General features: G+C 38.8%; 1 protein-coding gene across 18 annotated transcripts in view; it reads right to left on the bottom strand.

Annotated features, from left to right (window-relative positions):
• Positions 1 to 5,265: 5,265 nt before the first annotated feature.
• EMSY (EMSY transcriptional repressor, BRCA2 interacting) overlaps positions 5,266 to 16,470 on the bottom strand; it is a 48,933-nt gene continuing 37,728 nt past the window's right edge. For 10 of the 18 annotated variants that reach the window (XM_058838462.1, XM_058838472.1, XM_058838530.1 and 7 more), the window contains 5 exons: positions 15,176 to 15,235; positions 13,977 to 14,128; positions 11,993 to 12,556; positions 10,645 to 11,013; positions 5,266 to 9,083 (listed from right to left, as the gene is read on the bottom strand). In XM_058838462.1, coding sequence (XP_058694445.1) covers positions 8,889 to 9,083; positions 10,645 to 11,013; positions 11,993 to 12,556; positions 13,977 to 14,128; positions 15,176 to 15,235 — 1,340 coding nt within the window. In that variant the 3' untranslated portion in view covers positions 5,266 to 8,888. Of the gene's footprint in view, positions 9,084 to 10,644; positions 11,158 to 11,992; positions 12,557 to 13,976; positions 14,129 to 15,175; positions 15,236 to 16,470 lie in introns of all 18 variants that reach the window. The other 8 variants (XM_058838480.1, XM_058838491.1, XM_058838539.1 and 5 more) reach the window with 5 other exon arrangements.

Below are 16,470 nucleotides of genomic sequence, written 5' to 3'. Positions count from 1 at the left end.
TTTGGTATCAAGTAATTAAATGCAGAAATTAAATAACAAACAACATATTTGGTGATACTTCAACAGCAGCAATAGTGAGTGCTATTTTTTAAGTTGCTATTACAAAACTCATCTTGCCAAGGGAAGCAGATGATGAGTCTGATAGACAAGTCACACCAGAAAGAGACACACCAGAATAGGAGCGAGACTATTCTGTTTCATTGGGCTTCTTGCACTGGTTTGGTGGAAACTTGGGACTCTACAAGAAATATTATGATCAGCAGAATGGGTGGAATATAACAAAAAGAGGGCTCAAATCGCTCTGATTCAAGACTTTGAATTTTCATAAAATATCAAGCCAAAATGTTGAAACATTCTTAAGTCTGTAAGAGAAACAATCACCATTTTCCATAGGAATAAAATACAAGCTGTCCAAGGTGTCCTGTTGTTTCCATTGCATATTATATTCCAGCAGTCATGAGTGAGCTCAAAAAATAATGCAGAAGCTGTCATTGCTTTTAGGGACATTGTCATTGCAGGAGCAAATGCAATGTCTGGCAGTGGGGAATGTTTTTGTAGTGTGGACTCATTTATTTGTGGAGGACTGTGTAGCACCCTGCTGAAAAACAAGGTGAAGGATGAAAACCTGTGAGCTTCCTCATAGGAGACTCCACAGGTCCTTAGGGATCACAAAATCTTTGCTTTTGTACTTCTTAATTTCATCACATCCAGGACTCTTTACACTCTCCCATGGGAGAGTCATAATGATTTCATGCATCTCTCAGTGGTGTGATTGACATCCTGAAGTTTGCAAGCTTATGTGTCATTTCACCTGTTGAGCTCACCAGGCTACAGAAGGCACTCCATTCCTTCCTGCTTCTCAATGGCCCCATGAACTCCACTGACCTGTGCAGGAGCTCATGTTTCTCCAAAGAAAAAGTGCATGTGTAACACAACATCAACACCTTTGTCTGTGCCATGCAGTCAGAGTGCCATACACCCTCCTCCAAATCATAAACCACACAATTGTTTAGGTTGGAGAAGATTATTTAGTCCCATTGTTACTCCAGCACTGCCATATTCACCACCAAGCCAGGTTCACATCTTTTGGATGCTGTCAGAGATGGCAATTCCAGCATTTCTGTGGGCAGCCTGTTCCAGTGTCCCATCCCACAGCAAACCTCAGTTCTGTGAGGCAGTTTCCATGGCGTGGAAATCAAGATCTTCTAGGCCTGTGGTGAGGAAGCTGTCTCATGCTTTTCTACAGTCATCCTAACCAATTAAAGAATTTCTTGTCAATTGCCAAGGGAACTTAATTTAAATTTGACCTAAGAACCTCCACTCCTTACATTACTGCTGTCCTGCTAATCTCTAGGCTGTAGATTACTGCAATACGACTGCAAAGTTGGGGAAGAAAAGGACAGAGAAAAAGGAAAGGGAAATCATGAAATCCTTTGGAAATCACACAAAGGACATCCTTTCTGCCTGAACCAAGATCAAAAATATGATTTGTAATGAAAACAAACTTCACTCTCATAAAAAAAAAAAAAAAAAAAGTTGTTGGACAGGAAAATTGATTTCCAGTAGCTTTAAGAATGAAGTTGGGTAATTTAAACTTTATTCCCTATGGGTGGAAGCTAAGGAGAAAAGAGGTAATGGGGGGCATAGTCCACCTCAGTCAGGAACTTGAGTCCTAAGTTTTGCAAACAAGGGTACCACTGATCAACCATTTAGGTGCAAACCATGGCTGTGTCTCACCATAACAGGAGCTGGAGCTCTCTGTAGGGGATTTTGGTAGTTCTCCTCCAGTTGTCCTGCTGGCATCTGTACATTATTGTTTCCCACATTCCATCTGCACATACCATGTACATCCAAACCAAGCAATTTACCAGATAATTCTTCTACCCAGCTTTTGCAATGGGACTAAAGCTCTGGGGCCAGAGTTGTCCTTGTGCCATCTCCACCTTGACTGAAAGAATTTAAAGGATCCAGGTTACATTTACCCTCAAGTTTAAAGTTTGCAACCCTTATTCCTCAAGTCATTTATTTCAGCTTGAGTTTCCTATTTTATTTCCAAACAATAACTTTCCATAAAGCACCAGTTCTAGCCCTAACCAAAAGTAACCCCAAATCCTGTAGTACTTACACAGTGGCTGATCAGGTGAGGCAATTGCTCACTGAGTCCATGTCCTACTATCAGTTAAACTCAATAGCAATTATTTGTAACTCAGTCATTTGATAACAATTATTTGTAGTAAAGCCTTACTTATCCTGTGTTCTCTGTACTTGGCAAGCTCTGCTTTGCAGTATCTTCCTGGGTTGTCTTAAGATGCTTTGGCAGATTTTTATTATTATTTTGCTCTCCTCAATTCTATTTATTGCAGGGGAACTCACGCATGCCTCAGGAAAAATTCATCTGCCACCAAATGAGTATGTGCATCCTCAAGGAATGGCTGTAGCAAGGCTCCATCCTGACCAAAATCCCTGCTTCACAGGCAGCCCTTCAGCTCTCAAATTAGTCATTCTAATCATAGACACATAGCTTGCATGTGTCACATTTACATGGTAGATTTGAACAAAAGCCATTAATTGAGAGCTTAAACTGTGCCATGGTCACCTATAGAACTGTATTATATATTTTCATACAAAAAAGCAAGGCTGCACAATGCTCAGTAACAGCTATTGCATCTACCTGTAGACTGATGCAGTTGGAAAAAACATTTCCAAGCATTCAGCTCCTTCTCTGGATACCTTTTAAATATTAATACTAGAAAGTGACATCTGATGACAGTGTATTCTTAGTACCCTGTGTCTCTGCAGTCCTGAAGTGGATGCACAGAGAATTGAACAAATTGAAGCCTGGAGAGGAAAACAAATATCCCAGTGTTTCTGGGAACACTGCAACTGCAACACTTTTTTCTCACTAAATTTGTGGTTCTTCCTTGTGGATTGTTCTCATGCTGTTGAGAGACTCTTCTCAATACAGTACTTCTATTTCACATCCAAAACAAACCAAGAGAAACACCAGGAAACACAGCACACTCTAGGAAAGAAGGAAAAAGAATGTGCAGGTGGTAACTGGTAAAGGTTATTGAGTTTGCATCATTCTAGGTTTCCAAAATCCCAGCTGGACATAGTCCTGAGCAGTCTGGCCCTGCTTTGAGCAAGAGGGTTGGAATTCTCCAGAGGTTCCTGCCAACCTCAATGACATGTGGGCACAAAGAACTGTTCCCAGCTCTTTGCTGTATGCAGGTCTTAGGCAGTATCCTTAACAGCAAAAACAGCCTGTGCACAGAGTCTTCCAGAGCCTTGAGCTGGCTTCTGGTAGAGCCTGGCATGAAGGAAGTCACAAAGTACTGGAGATCTATGGGCCTCTGGGACAGTTCTGGCTAAGAGCTGTGACAAGCTGATTTTTTACTATAAAAGAGCATTTCTGAACAATGTTTGCTCTAAAGAGTAACAAATAAGGCTCTTACAAGTAAGGATTATTGAAGTTTTACTACAAGCACCATCAAAAAGGATTAATGCTAGGTACTTTGGGCATTCAAGTGACAGAATTAGATAATCTTGGTTCCTTCCTTCCAAGCCAAACCACTCTATGGAGTCTAAAACCCGTATGTAGTCCATGAGAGACTGGCTGATGTGCCTACCACTGTCTGAAAGGTTCAATGATAGCCCAAAAAGCCCATGGTTCTAATTACCCACTCCTAGTTGAGTGACAAGAGTAGCTTTTCTAAATCCATTTAATACAGGCAGTTACAGAAAACAGGATCACCAGGATGACAGAAAATTTCAAAACTGCTAAAAACCTAACTGAGCTGGAAAGCTAATGAAAACACCAAGAAACCAAAAAACAAACAAACAAAATCCAAAGCAAACAAACAAACAAATCCCATTTTTTTTTAAAGGAGGCCAAGGATTGAGCAAAACTAAAATCGAAGGAAATTTTGTGTAGGACCAGATCTGGAGTATTTGTTAGATATTTCTAACAGTCATCACAGAGTCACAAAATGGTTTGAGCTGGAAAGGACCTTATAAATCATCCTGTTTCAATCCCTTGCTGTGGGGCAGTCCTGGGCTTCAAAGATTATATAAGACCATTTGATTACTATTCAGTCCACAGTGCTTAAACATTTCTTAATGTATTTTCTATGCCAAATAATTCAAAGACCCTTTTCTCTAGAAATAATGAGCAAGTTCCCAGTTACTGATTTTCTAATTTAACACTTCAACTACTTTTTACCAAAGTACAGTGCAAACACCACCCCCCCAAAACCCATCCAAGATGACTAACCTTCTCTGCATGCCAGTCACAGCTCTACATATCTCAAAGTACCACCAAGTTATTTATTTTTTTTTTTTTACAGTTTAAATCCTTAGCACACCAATGCAACTCTCAATTCATTGCCAGTATTGGAGATATGAGACCACTCTATTTCAACCTGCAGCACCTGTGCTGATTGGAGAGAAAAGACTGCAAAGCATAGAAGACACTATACCTCTTGTCAATCCCAGTTAATTATCCTCAACCTTACAATTTTTTAATTCTTTTTTTTCTGTCAGAGTGTCAAGGCCCTGGCACAGGTTGTCCAGAGAACATGTGACTGGCCCCATCCCTGGAAATGTTCAAGGCCAGGCTGGACAGGACTTGGAGCAGCCTGGTGTAGTGGATGGTGTCCCTGCCCATGGCTGGAGAGTTGAACTAGATGAGTTTTAAGGTCCATTCCAACCCAAATCATTTGACAATGATACTCTGCTTCTATACCAGACTGAAATGCCCCAACAACAATTTCTTCTTGCAAAGGAACTCACAAATACACCTAAAGGTACTTCTTCACCAACTTTCTTTTTGATAAGCTATGTTAAGCTCTAAATTTATCATAAGGTAAGTGTTTATTTTCTACTGGAAGATAACAGATTCAAAGATTCTCAGGATAGACTTTGAGTAGGGGAAAAACTCAGTCCCACAGTGTGGAAGGAAACCGTGCACAGGGTGTTAGCAAACATTCTTCATGGTTTACTTCAAAACTTAGGGAAAGGAGCCAAGCACAGATACAGGTGCTAAACATACTTTTTTTCAAATACAGGAAAACCCCAAAGCAGTATTTTTCTAGTTCATGATCCTAAATTATGATCAGTCTTCTCTGGATTGAATGTTGCCAAGCTGAAATCATCTGCCTTTTGTGTGCACCTGGGGGGATGCTCAACCACCTTCACCTGTGAAACCATTAGACTTCAGGAACTATTTCTGTATTAGAAACAAAAGCACATAATCTTAATTCAAGATTTTTGATTTTTTTAGAAGGTTTTAGATAAGTATTTGTTGGTGTTGGTTTTTAGGGTTTTTTGGGGTTTTTGTGGGTTTTTTTTGTGGTTTTTTTTGGTTGGGTTTTTTTGTTTTGTTTTGGGGAGGTTTTTTTTTGTTGTTGTTTGTTTGTTTTTTGTTTTGTTTTTTTTAATCCCATTGATTTAGCCATGTGTTCTGTTCAAAGGTAAGGGCCCTTTTTCTATTTTGCCCTGAAATTTCAAAAGCTAGTTTTGTCAGTAGGAGAAAGAATGAGACTGAAAACACAATTACCAGAATGGTTTAACCTTTCAAGAAAACATGCAGTCTTCTGTGACTTCCTGCATCTTTAAAGCACACATAAATTCCCCCTAGTTTCAGTACTTCCTCTAACTTCAGTTCACTTTCTTACCATCCTTTTTTGAAAATTCATGTGTGTTAATGCAGTACTGGAGTACTGGAGTTCTTTAAACTGCTGAATTCAAAGCAACTCATTAATGCCATTTCACTTGCTCTACAATTTATCCAGAGTTTTCTGATAACATACAAGCCTACTCCCTGCTAATTCCCAGTACCAAAAATTATCACCACCATACCTACTCTTCCTTCTGTTCCAAGGAGGGACATCAAACTAATTTCAGGAATGAAGATGAAGCTTTTGAGGGACATGGGATATGCAAATATTACTTTACATACTGATGCTTTATTTTAACAGTTTGCTGATATTTATAGGGCTGTGAGAAGTGGATACATTGCTGCAGGAGGATGAAGTATCCCAGGGACAGGTAAGAAAAAGCTGCACATCTGCCAGGCAGAACAAAAGAATAGGCAGTGATGCTGGAGTTTATGCAAAGGAGAGAAGACCAAATGCTCCAAGCACCTCGTCTTACTGTCATCATAAATCAAGTTAAAAAAAACCCAAACAACTTATCTACCTACATTTTAGCTCATCTTCTCTATTTCTTATTTGTAAAGGTACTCATATGATGAAGTGCTGAAACAGACAAATTCAATAAAAGAATCTGAAGAAAAACAAGTTGCAATTTGGGAAAGCAGCAAGAGAAGAGTGTCAGGAATGAACACACTGATTACCTAAGTTCTTTCTTCTAAATTTCTTACATCACCCCTAGACATCTACACCATATGCTTCTACTTGCCAACTTTAAATCAACCACTTCTCATAGAAACATGAAAAGTTTTCAACAATTTGCTGTCTTCAAAGAACTGTCAATTAGTCTGCTGTAGTTGTCCATACTTTTGCTCCAATCATCACTAAAGAGGCAAACAAAGGCTTACATAAAACGTCAGACTAAATTGGACCAGAACTAAATACAGTGAATGCATGAGGTGTTGAATTCACCTTAGGCCATTTCTTGGTATCTATTTTTGGCTGAGGAGAGCATATGCCTTCACCTAAAACTGAAACTTAGGGCAATGTTCTTAGTCATAAATGCTTAAGAAAAATCTTGCTCTCTCTTATACTCTCATGGCCTTCCAGTTCTAGATATGCCAGGCACACTCAAAGCACTGCAAGAGCCCAGATGGCAATGAAAATTTGATACAAGCCAGAAGAACTGTGTGTGTCACCTGCTTTGGGCCTTTCACAACTGGGTAAGGAAATACAGATCATTCCTTATGCTGACTTATGCAAAGCACAACAGACTGTCCACTGCCAATAACATCAATATTAAGCCACTTTTTGTCATTCTGTAGCAATGTGGAACTTTCACAACTTGGAGCATAACTTCTTCACTTTTGTTGATTGCTATGATTTCATTTTTGTCAAGAGTAAAATCACCCAAATAGTTACCAAAACCTGAACTACCTACAATGACGTACTGGCAGGGTTATTATTTAGCTAAAGAAAGAAATGTGGAATGTTTAATTTATAACATATTATTCTCTTCAATCCTGAGCACTATGGACAGCAGAACCCAAACCAATACTTATTTCAATACAAAGGTAACACAAAAACCATTAGTTTCATAACCCACTATTCAGTATTTGCATGTCAAATTTATCAGGACATTTCTGCACAATTATAAACTACATTATTTTGGAACTAGCGTTGATGGAAAAAGAAAACAGAAGGAAAAAAGAATATAAAAGGTCCTAGTGACTTAGTTTAGAAGACAATTGAGGTTAGAGAAAACCAAGAGCCCCCTCTAGGGGTTACTGAGAGTTCTAACATAGATGGATACTCAGGTAAGATAAATGGCTTTTAGGGTCTGTATATTTTAGTTTGAGTTACTCCAACTGGAATTTAACCTTAACTACAATATCAACAGTAAAATGACAGCTTAAAAAAAAGACTGACGCAAAAAGCTGTATTAGAATTTGGATTAAATCTACTTACAGTACTTCAGCACCAAAACATCGGCAGTTAGGCTTATACATGTATATACAATTAAATGATATGTCAAAGTCATAAAATGCTTAGTTATTTATGATGAAATCTATACAAAACAGTTAAAAACATGGTTTTATATACATACTGGAAAAAAATGTATTGTCTTGATTACCAGAATGTCTTAAAACTGGTTCTCTTGTCCCATCTGAGCCCAAACCACTCTCTGTGACTTGTAACTATCACAAAACCCCAATGTATTGCTTCAACAAACCAAGGCATAAGGCTAATTTTGCCCTGTAATTAGCAAGGTAATATACAACCTACCATTGTATACCCATTTCAGCTTTTAAACTCCCCAAATGTTCAACTTTAAAAACAGCATGTAAGAGTAAAATATAGATTTTTAAAAGTGTTAGCTCACTTCTAAATTCTCAAGTTCAACTTGGAAAGATGTTGAACTATTTATCCCCCATTTTGAAAAACTGATTAATAGCAAAAGACACCTCATTCTCCATGGTTTGTACTAGAATTAACACAACTGCCTGTTTCACAGGAAGTTTTTCAACTTGCCTCACTTTAAAATTTATATTTAAATAAATAATCAAAGGTTAACTAGAGTAGATGAGCATCTTGTATGTTTATGGCACAAAGAAATGCCTCGTCTATGATTACCCTACTTCTTGTAAAGCATGAAAACAAAACTCCACTAGCAAATCCACTTTGCTACCAGTTAGCAGTTTTGCTTATTTCCAAACATTCACCCACAAGAATTTAAAAAAAAACATTTTAAGCTTCTGAAAAAAATGTTTAAGTGAGCGTGAGTGCAAGAAAGCTAGCCAATTCCACAATTCTTAGGGCTTTTCCAGCACTGTCAGAGACATTTTTTTCTCTCACATGCTATTTGAAAATAAAAATATTTATTAAATGGTTTCATTTTTTTAATGGTGTTTTGCTCAACAGCTAAAAAGACAGCAAAATAACAATCCCTTTTCACTTAAAGCTGTTTTGGTATCTGGGCAAGGGCTTCAACAGCAGATTAGTTTTTTAACAGGAGTACATTCCACTGTCACAGGTTTACTAAATCTTGGTAACTACATCATCTCTTCTTTTTTTTCCCAAAACCATTTTTAAGATGCAGCTTTTTCAATACTGATGCTTCAAGAGTCCAATGAACAATTCTAATAGGCAAAGTGCTCTAAGACATCACAATAGAAGGGCATCTTGGATGCTTGAAATCCCAAGATATTTTAAAGTGCACTCCAGTGTCCCTATTCCTTAGGATTGTTCAGCAGAACTTTGAGAGGGGCTGGGCTCAGTGCCATCCTCAGTGCTACTGTCCACATCTTGCTCCATTGCTGTCTCCTCATCATCCAGGCGCTGACTGGTGAAGTTGCTGAGCTCCAGGAGCCCACTGGGTTCCACTACCACATTGGAGCTGGAGTGACAAGGGATGGAATAGTGAGGGATAGTCTGAAAGAAAGAAAATATTTAAGTTTATAAACAATTTTGAAGGTAAAGGCATCTGTGCAAGCACAGAGATTTGTGGAAAAGGAATTATTTGGTTTACATGGGCAATTTTCCCTAACTAAGGCTTCAAAGCACCCTTTCACTGGATTGGGTTGTGAAAGATAAAATTTGAATAATCTTGCTCTCCAGGCAGTGATCTTGGCCTTTGATCTTCCCTAAAGGTCTGTGACAGCATAACCAACGCCCATCATCCACCATTCTGCAAACCCAAAGCAGATATTTTCTTCCACCTGATCTTTTTCAGACAAGATGTGCTGATAGGACCATTGAGTCCAACTCCTGGCCCTGCACAGGACAACCCCAAGAATCCCACCAGGCCGTGTGTTGTCCAAGCACTCCGGGAGGACTATTGTTTTCTGTATGCAACAGAGTTCAAGCTCTGGCCCTGCTCAGAGCTGCAGCTCAGAGGCTGAGGAAACAACAGTTATTTATTTCTAAGATTATTATTATTATGGTTATTATGTTAATTATTATTACTTATACTTGCATAGGTTAGAAGCTAAATCTGTGACTTTGTACAACTGAAATTCTGGGCATTATTTGAGTTTTGAAACAGCTCGTAGCATGCCACAATAATAAATAGTACCAATTCTCAAAAGATACAGGCTTGAAGTAAAACAGACATCTACCTGTGTCTATTTAAGGAGGACTAAACATGAATACAGAATTGGTAATTTCTACAAAAGACAAGTTAGCCCCAGTAAAGACTTCACAAAGTAGCATGAAAAATTTGAAACCTCTGTACACAAATTGTTTCCCACAGCAGAAGTATTTTCACTGTAACACAAGTATGGTACATATAAAAACAATTTCAATCCACACTACCATTTGTGTGGACATTTGCCATGCCAGCTTGTCTACAAAGATTCCCATTATACCATTTGGAAATGTAAATTAAACCATTAAATACCTCCTAAGTTGTTCTGAGAACTTATTACAACATGAACCATCATATTTAAGGCAGCAGAATTAATTAAAATATCAAGCATAGCAGCTAGGAAATTACTCAAAGCATTCAGGCTAAAGATCAATAGTAATTTTATCTCAGAAGTATTATCCTAAATGAAGTTTAAAAGCTTTCTTCTGATTTCAGACCTTATTTGCTGAACTTATCCAGTAAGCACAACCCTACTACATCATTAATTTTATACTCAGAAGAAACTTAATTAGGTAATATAAAAGATTCTAGAACATAACTCCATACTAAGCAGTGAAGCAGTTTTAAGCATTGCAAATCAAAGTATTTTGTAAAATGAGTTTGGTTGCTTTCTTAATAGAAGAAGGAAGACACTGAGGACAGAGTGAATGATACAGTACCAGAGAAACCTGAGCCAAATTAAGAATTACACTTCAACATAAATCGATTACAAGCTAAGAGTAGAAACAGAACCAAAACCTGGGGAATAAATCCACAACTACTCGAACATCATTCAGTGATTATCATCACATCAGACATGTGTTTGCTCTGCTCAATCTTTGCCTTAGTTGCTCAGTCTTCTCTTACCTGGACAACCATTTCTGATGAGCTCTCTTCAGCTTTCTTTTGTGATATATTCTGAATGTGTATAAACTGGTTTGTTGTAGGTATTCCTCGTGCATCGAGTTTCCTCTCTGTTAAAGTAGGACCAACAGCAGGAGGACTTGAGCTGGATTCTGTATGTGTCTGTTGCTGGGGGATGGAAGGTGCCGTCATCCCCACTGCAGCCACCCTCGGGCCCTGGGTACAAGGTGACGACTCTGCTTCACTAGCAGGTTTACTAGTGGATGTGGCCTTGTTTGGGGGATCCACTATTGTATGTTCTATGTTTGCATCAATCTGAGCTTCCACCATAGACACTCTCATTATATCTGCTACTGATGTCTCCATGGATGCCTGCATGGGAAATAGGCTGGTAACCAGCAGTGCCAGTTTGGGCACAGAACTGCCACCTGCTACCTTTGAAACAAAAGGAGGTTCATGCCCCTCAAAAGTTATCTCTGTAACAGTGGATTCTTGCATTATAGTTAGATGTTGCACCTGAAAACCAAATTTTTGTTGTGCATATTACAGTTAATATTTTTTTTTATTGAAATCCTCATTAATATTTCCAAGGACAGAATGGCAAAAACAACATACTTGCTATTAGGAAGACAATTGAAACTCAGTGTTTTAACAAAGGAATTAGCAATGATAGGGCAACAATTAATTGAAGCCTGGGGAAAAGCAGCTTTCTAGGCTGCTAGATAAGGATTGTCGCAGTATAATACCACAGCAGCCTAATTTTCCTTTGGGATTTACAAAGGTATGTTTGCTGGTTTTCACATCTATTCCTGAAGGGCCCAAAAAAAATGGTACTTTCCTGGAGTTAGTTAAAATATATTTTTCCCATGTTCCTCTGTCTCTGCCTTTTTCCCTCCCAAGGAAAATAAAATTACTCCTGTACATGAAAGCCATATAACTTCAGGAAGATGTAAACTACAAAGGAAGAGGAACAATGGAGAGCCTTAGGAGACTGCAGTGTATTCATCTTTATTTCTACAGAAATAAAAAGTGCTACGGGAATGGCAATTACTAATGTGTCATTATCTAAAAATTAAAAGAAAATAACTAGGAATAAATTCCATGCACCAGTGGTGGCTGAAATTAATAAAAACTGTCCAACAAAACCTGTTTGTGAGCTCTACGGATTTTTCCCCTATAACACGTGTTTCTCTTTCCTAGTGTCAACCTTCTTCTGGGGTAATTACTACCAGTGGAATGAGGGGTTCTCTCTTGCCAGGACAAAATACTGCTACAGCGACAGGGTCGGTGTTTTATTTTTTTTTTCCTTGAACAGCGACGTGTATTTTGCATGCTATCAATATTCCGTTACCTGGCTTGCTGGCTGTTTCTCTGAAGAGGCAGGTAGCTGCATTTGACTCTGGGGGGGCTGGGGTTGCACGTAGATTTTTTGTGCCGTTGGTGCCTGTTGCAGTTTGGGCAGCTGCTGCGTGGTTTTTACTGCAAGCACCTGTACTACAGTTTGCTGTGGCTGTGCCACTAAGGTAGGGAGTTGCCTTTCTTTGGCCATCATATGGTGTGGGGGGTGCTGTGCATCTGGTTTGGTCTGTGCTTGCTCTTGCTGCAGGGGGGTTAGCTTTTGATGCCTTATGGAAAGTTGGGGCATTTGTGGGAGTTTGTGCTGGATTTGATCAGCCTGCAGGTGGATTGTCTGCTTCTGCTTAGTCTGGAAACACTGCAGAGTTTTCACTTGCAGTTGAGTCTGTTCCAGCTGCGGCTGACTCAGTTTTTGCTGCTTTTGTGCCTGCGATTGTGTCAGGGCAGATCTGTAAAACAGGCCAGTCTGAGGATCCAAGGTGTCCATCTCCTCCACTTCTCCTTCCTCAGTTCCAAGTTGTTCACTGTGTTTGGTAAATGCAGTGTGACTGCTTAAGGCCTTAAGAAGAAGAATTTAGAACAAGTTAGTTAAGAGAAATATAAGAATACACAATCTAGAAATAATTTTTAATGTTTCAAATGGACTACTTTAACTATTTTTACCATTACAGACTCCCAATTAATGTATAAAAAGATACCCTTATGTGGGTATTTCACAATATATAACCAATCAAAATTGATTATTATCACGTTAAAATGTGGTACATGTGTGAGCTCCACAACTAACCCTCAGTGGGATTATGTAGATCTCACTTGTGTCAGACTGAAGCTCAAAGCTCCCTAAGGTTGCCTGGCAGTTGGATATGAAGCAGCAGGGAGTAGCAGGTGACTGAGCTAGTAGCTTCTCATTCAAGCCAGAGTCTCTCTCCACCATAAATTTTTATTCTGCCTCTTGAAAGCCTAATCATTTTCTCTAGGGCTTTTTCTGCAGGGCCCCATACTAAGGGGCCATAACTACAGGCTGTCCTATTTCAGCAGAGATCCTCTCTTCTCCTTCCTTTCTCAAAATTTCATTGCAATTTTTCTTGGGCATTACACAAACATTAGACTTTTGAGGGAACGAGCAACCTATGCTTTGTAAACTGAAATGTGTAAATGTTCTGCCAAATGGTGTTAGCAAGATCAAACAGCCTAATCCAACACCTGTGAAAATATACTGCCTGACATGAGTTTGTAACTCTAACGCAATACTGTTCTGGACTGCAGCTGAAGTTCCCACAAGTTAAAGCATTGCACAGTTGAGCAGGTCCTGATTAGTATCATTCAAGTGGCTTCAGCAAGATTTCACCACAAGATGCACTGCTTGTTTAAATTGTTTGGAATCCCCACAGTCCTGATCTAAATATGAGCTGAGTTTTTGATTCAGAGAAGTTTTCCTATTCACAAACTAAAGACATCAAATGGAAAACATACTGTGTGCTCTGTGTCCTGACCAGATTCCATTTCAGCCCTCTTACCCCTACACTACCACCAACATAACCTAAAGAGGTCAGGCCACTACAATACTACAACCACCCTCATCACTAAAACACAACCACAGAGTGGTTTGGATTGGAAAAGACCATAAGGACAATCTAGCCCAACACCCCTGCCAAAGGCAGGGACACCTTCCACTAGGTTGCTCCAGGTTCTGTCCAACATGGCCCTGAACACTTCCAGGGATGCAGCATCCACAGCTTCCATAAGAAACGCATGCCAGTGCCCCACTACCCCTACAGTCAAGAATTTATTTCTAATATTTAATATAAACCTCCTCTCCTTTGGCTTACAGCTATTGAAGTGATATTAAAATCATTAATGTATGCTGAACATTTTTGGAGGCGGCACCATGATACATACACTCAGAATAAGCCCTGGTCCTATGTAATTTATATGACCTACTGCTGTTTATAGACTGCTGGGAAAATAAAGGATCCAACCTGCTGCATGATATGGGTAATGGCGCCAGTGGAGGATGCAGGAATAGATTTCACCACAACAGAAGTCTGCGTTGCTGTCTGCGACTGAGCCACGTGCTGCAGCAGAGTCCTCTGGGGCTGAGATGACTGGTGGGGCTGGGAACGATGACTGACTGAAAGTAAAGAGGTCAGTGGCACTTCTCCAGAACTAACTGCAGGAACTTCAACTGTTTGCTTTGCAGTTAAGCTTCAACTGAAAGCATACATGAGTGAAAAAGATCTAAGTTCGGAAAACGTCTTTCGCTGTGTGCTAGTGTCAACCTTGCTGGCTAGATCTATTCTGAGAAAGCTCTTAAAGTAGCAGCTCGGGGGTTTTGCTTTTGTCTTTGTTTCCTGAGCAACCACACTTGGTTCAAAACTCCTCTGGTCACCCTTTCCCCAGTAGACCAATTCTGTAAGCAGTTTAGACTTGATGTTCAGCTGGGTTCTTTATACAGTACTAGAATATTGCTCTAGAACACAGGTTATTCTGTGGTTTTTACACTGTTAAAAGCACCTCCACAACTGGCTGCAATTACGAACAGCAAGTGTTGCTCACCAGGTTTCTACCACTGATAAACTGCACACAATACTCCCTGGAGCAAAAGCTAAATTTGAAAGATTAGCAGACAGAAAATGTTTGGGTATTATTAAAGCAAGTGAGGCTGATCAGAAATTATAGATCAAAAAATGGAGACCTTATTCTGGATCTATGTCACTTTTGAGAACAGATCTAGCTTGAGTTAAAGAGATATAGTGACAGGCCAGTAATTAAACAGTGGATTGACAGAAAAATCATGTGCTGCAGAGGAAAGAAAGAAACAAACAAAACATTCTATATTCCAGTCACTGATAAGATATGAATCCAAATTACTTTAGGCCTGTCCACAATAATATGTAAATATTTGTGTAACCTAATTTCTTAGTTACAAAATGTTTAATCACTGAAGGAGAATAAGCAAAGTTTAAACTTAGTTGTAACATAACTTAAAGTTTCTAGTGACCTTCTTGAATGTTTAAAGAAAGGTCAAATTTTGAATTAATATGGTAATTTTACTTTCTCATTCTAACAAATTTGGTTTATATCAATACTGGCCTGCATGCTGTGCCAGATTTACCCTGGATATCTCCCAACAATTCCTACACAATTGAAAACTTAATTTAAAAATAAAGTTTCTAACCTATATGGTTGTGTAGATATTCTTCCGAATGTGAACCAATACAGTGTTGTCTTCCTGAGTCTGCAGACAGACAAAAAATGGTGACACTAAGATGTGTGAATTGCTCCCTTCATCTCATGAGGAAGCACCCACTGAATCCCAGCTCCCAAATACCTAATCCTCTGGTCTAGGCCCATGCAGGACATTTCACAACAGAGTATGGATTCATTACTATCTTACTACTGAACTTTTAGCAGAAAATATAGCTATGTGGGTTATTGATAAATTCAGAGAGGCACAAATTAAACCAAAAAGAAACTCAATTACTTGCATTCCTTGGCAAAGTTCACAGAAACTGGGGGAAGGGACAAAAATCTAAGTGCAAAATAACCAGTTTAGTACTGCAGCAGAACCTGCTGCTGCCAACCCATAGGAGCTTGCACTTCTCTGCTAGACTCCCACATTTCCAATCAATGTTTACCAAAGTTCTAATATTTAAAATAGTTTCTCCATATCTACAAGAATTTTTTAACCATTGTACTTTGTATGGCTTCTAAGCTGCAGAAAAGTACTGAAGTACAAAGTTCACAGATTTTAGTTTTCCATCCTTCCTGCAAAAGGCCCTCTTCTACATCAACTTTCATGGCAAGATCCATCAAAAACAGGAACCTTGAAGAGAAGCTCAATGCACAGTATCTGTGTCAGTGAAGATATCTGACTGCTAATTGGGAAAGCACTTTAACAGCATTTATTATACTTTGAAATTTGTTTTAAAGGAGATCCAAAGAAGCATGATTCAAACATTTGAAATTGAAGCCAGATACAGTAAGTACTATTTAAAGGAATAATAACATCCCCCCAGCTCTAATTTCACACAAATTCAGGCCATTCAAGGGATGGAAGCAAGGGGAGGAGGTGCAGAACAAAACGAAAATATCAGATTAGACATTTAGCACTAAAATCACTGGAGCTACAGATATGTAGTAATACAGTTTAATACAATTAAGTTTTATTTCTCTTTTACAATGTAGACATTCAACACGTTTTTGTTTTCATTTTCCAAATAATATAGAGACCAACAATGTGGATTTAAGAAATTAAAATGGAAATCTGATCCTTTCAGGTATGTATGGGAAGTGGCTCATACCTAGTGTTCTAGGGTAGTAGGGAACATCAGAGAGACAAGAGAAAGGACTTACACAAAATGGATGTCCAAATAGGAGGAGTCATGAATTTAAAGAGATTAATATAAGTAACATATATTTTAGAAGTGCATATTTATTAGTTCAAAGCTTTATAGCAAATGAAGAAACTGG

This window comes from Poecile atricapillus, chromosome 1 (genome assembly GCF_030490865.1).
Source record: "Poecile atricapillus isolate bPoeAtr1 chromosome 1, bPoeAtr1.hap1, whole genome shotgun sequence".
Lineage (NCBI taxonomy): Eukaryota > Metazoa > Chordata > Aves > Passeriformes > Paridae > Poecile > Poecile atricapillus.
This window is presented reverse-complemented; position numbering and strand designations above follow the sequence as displayed.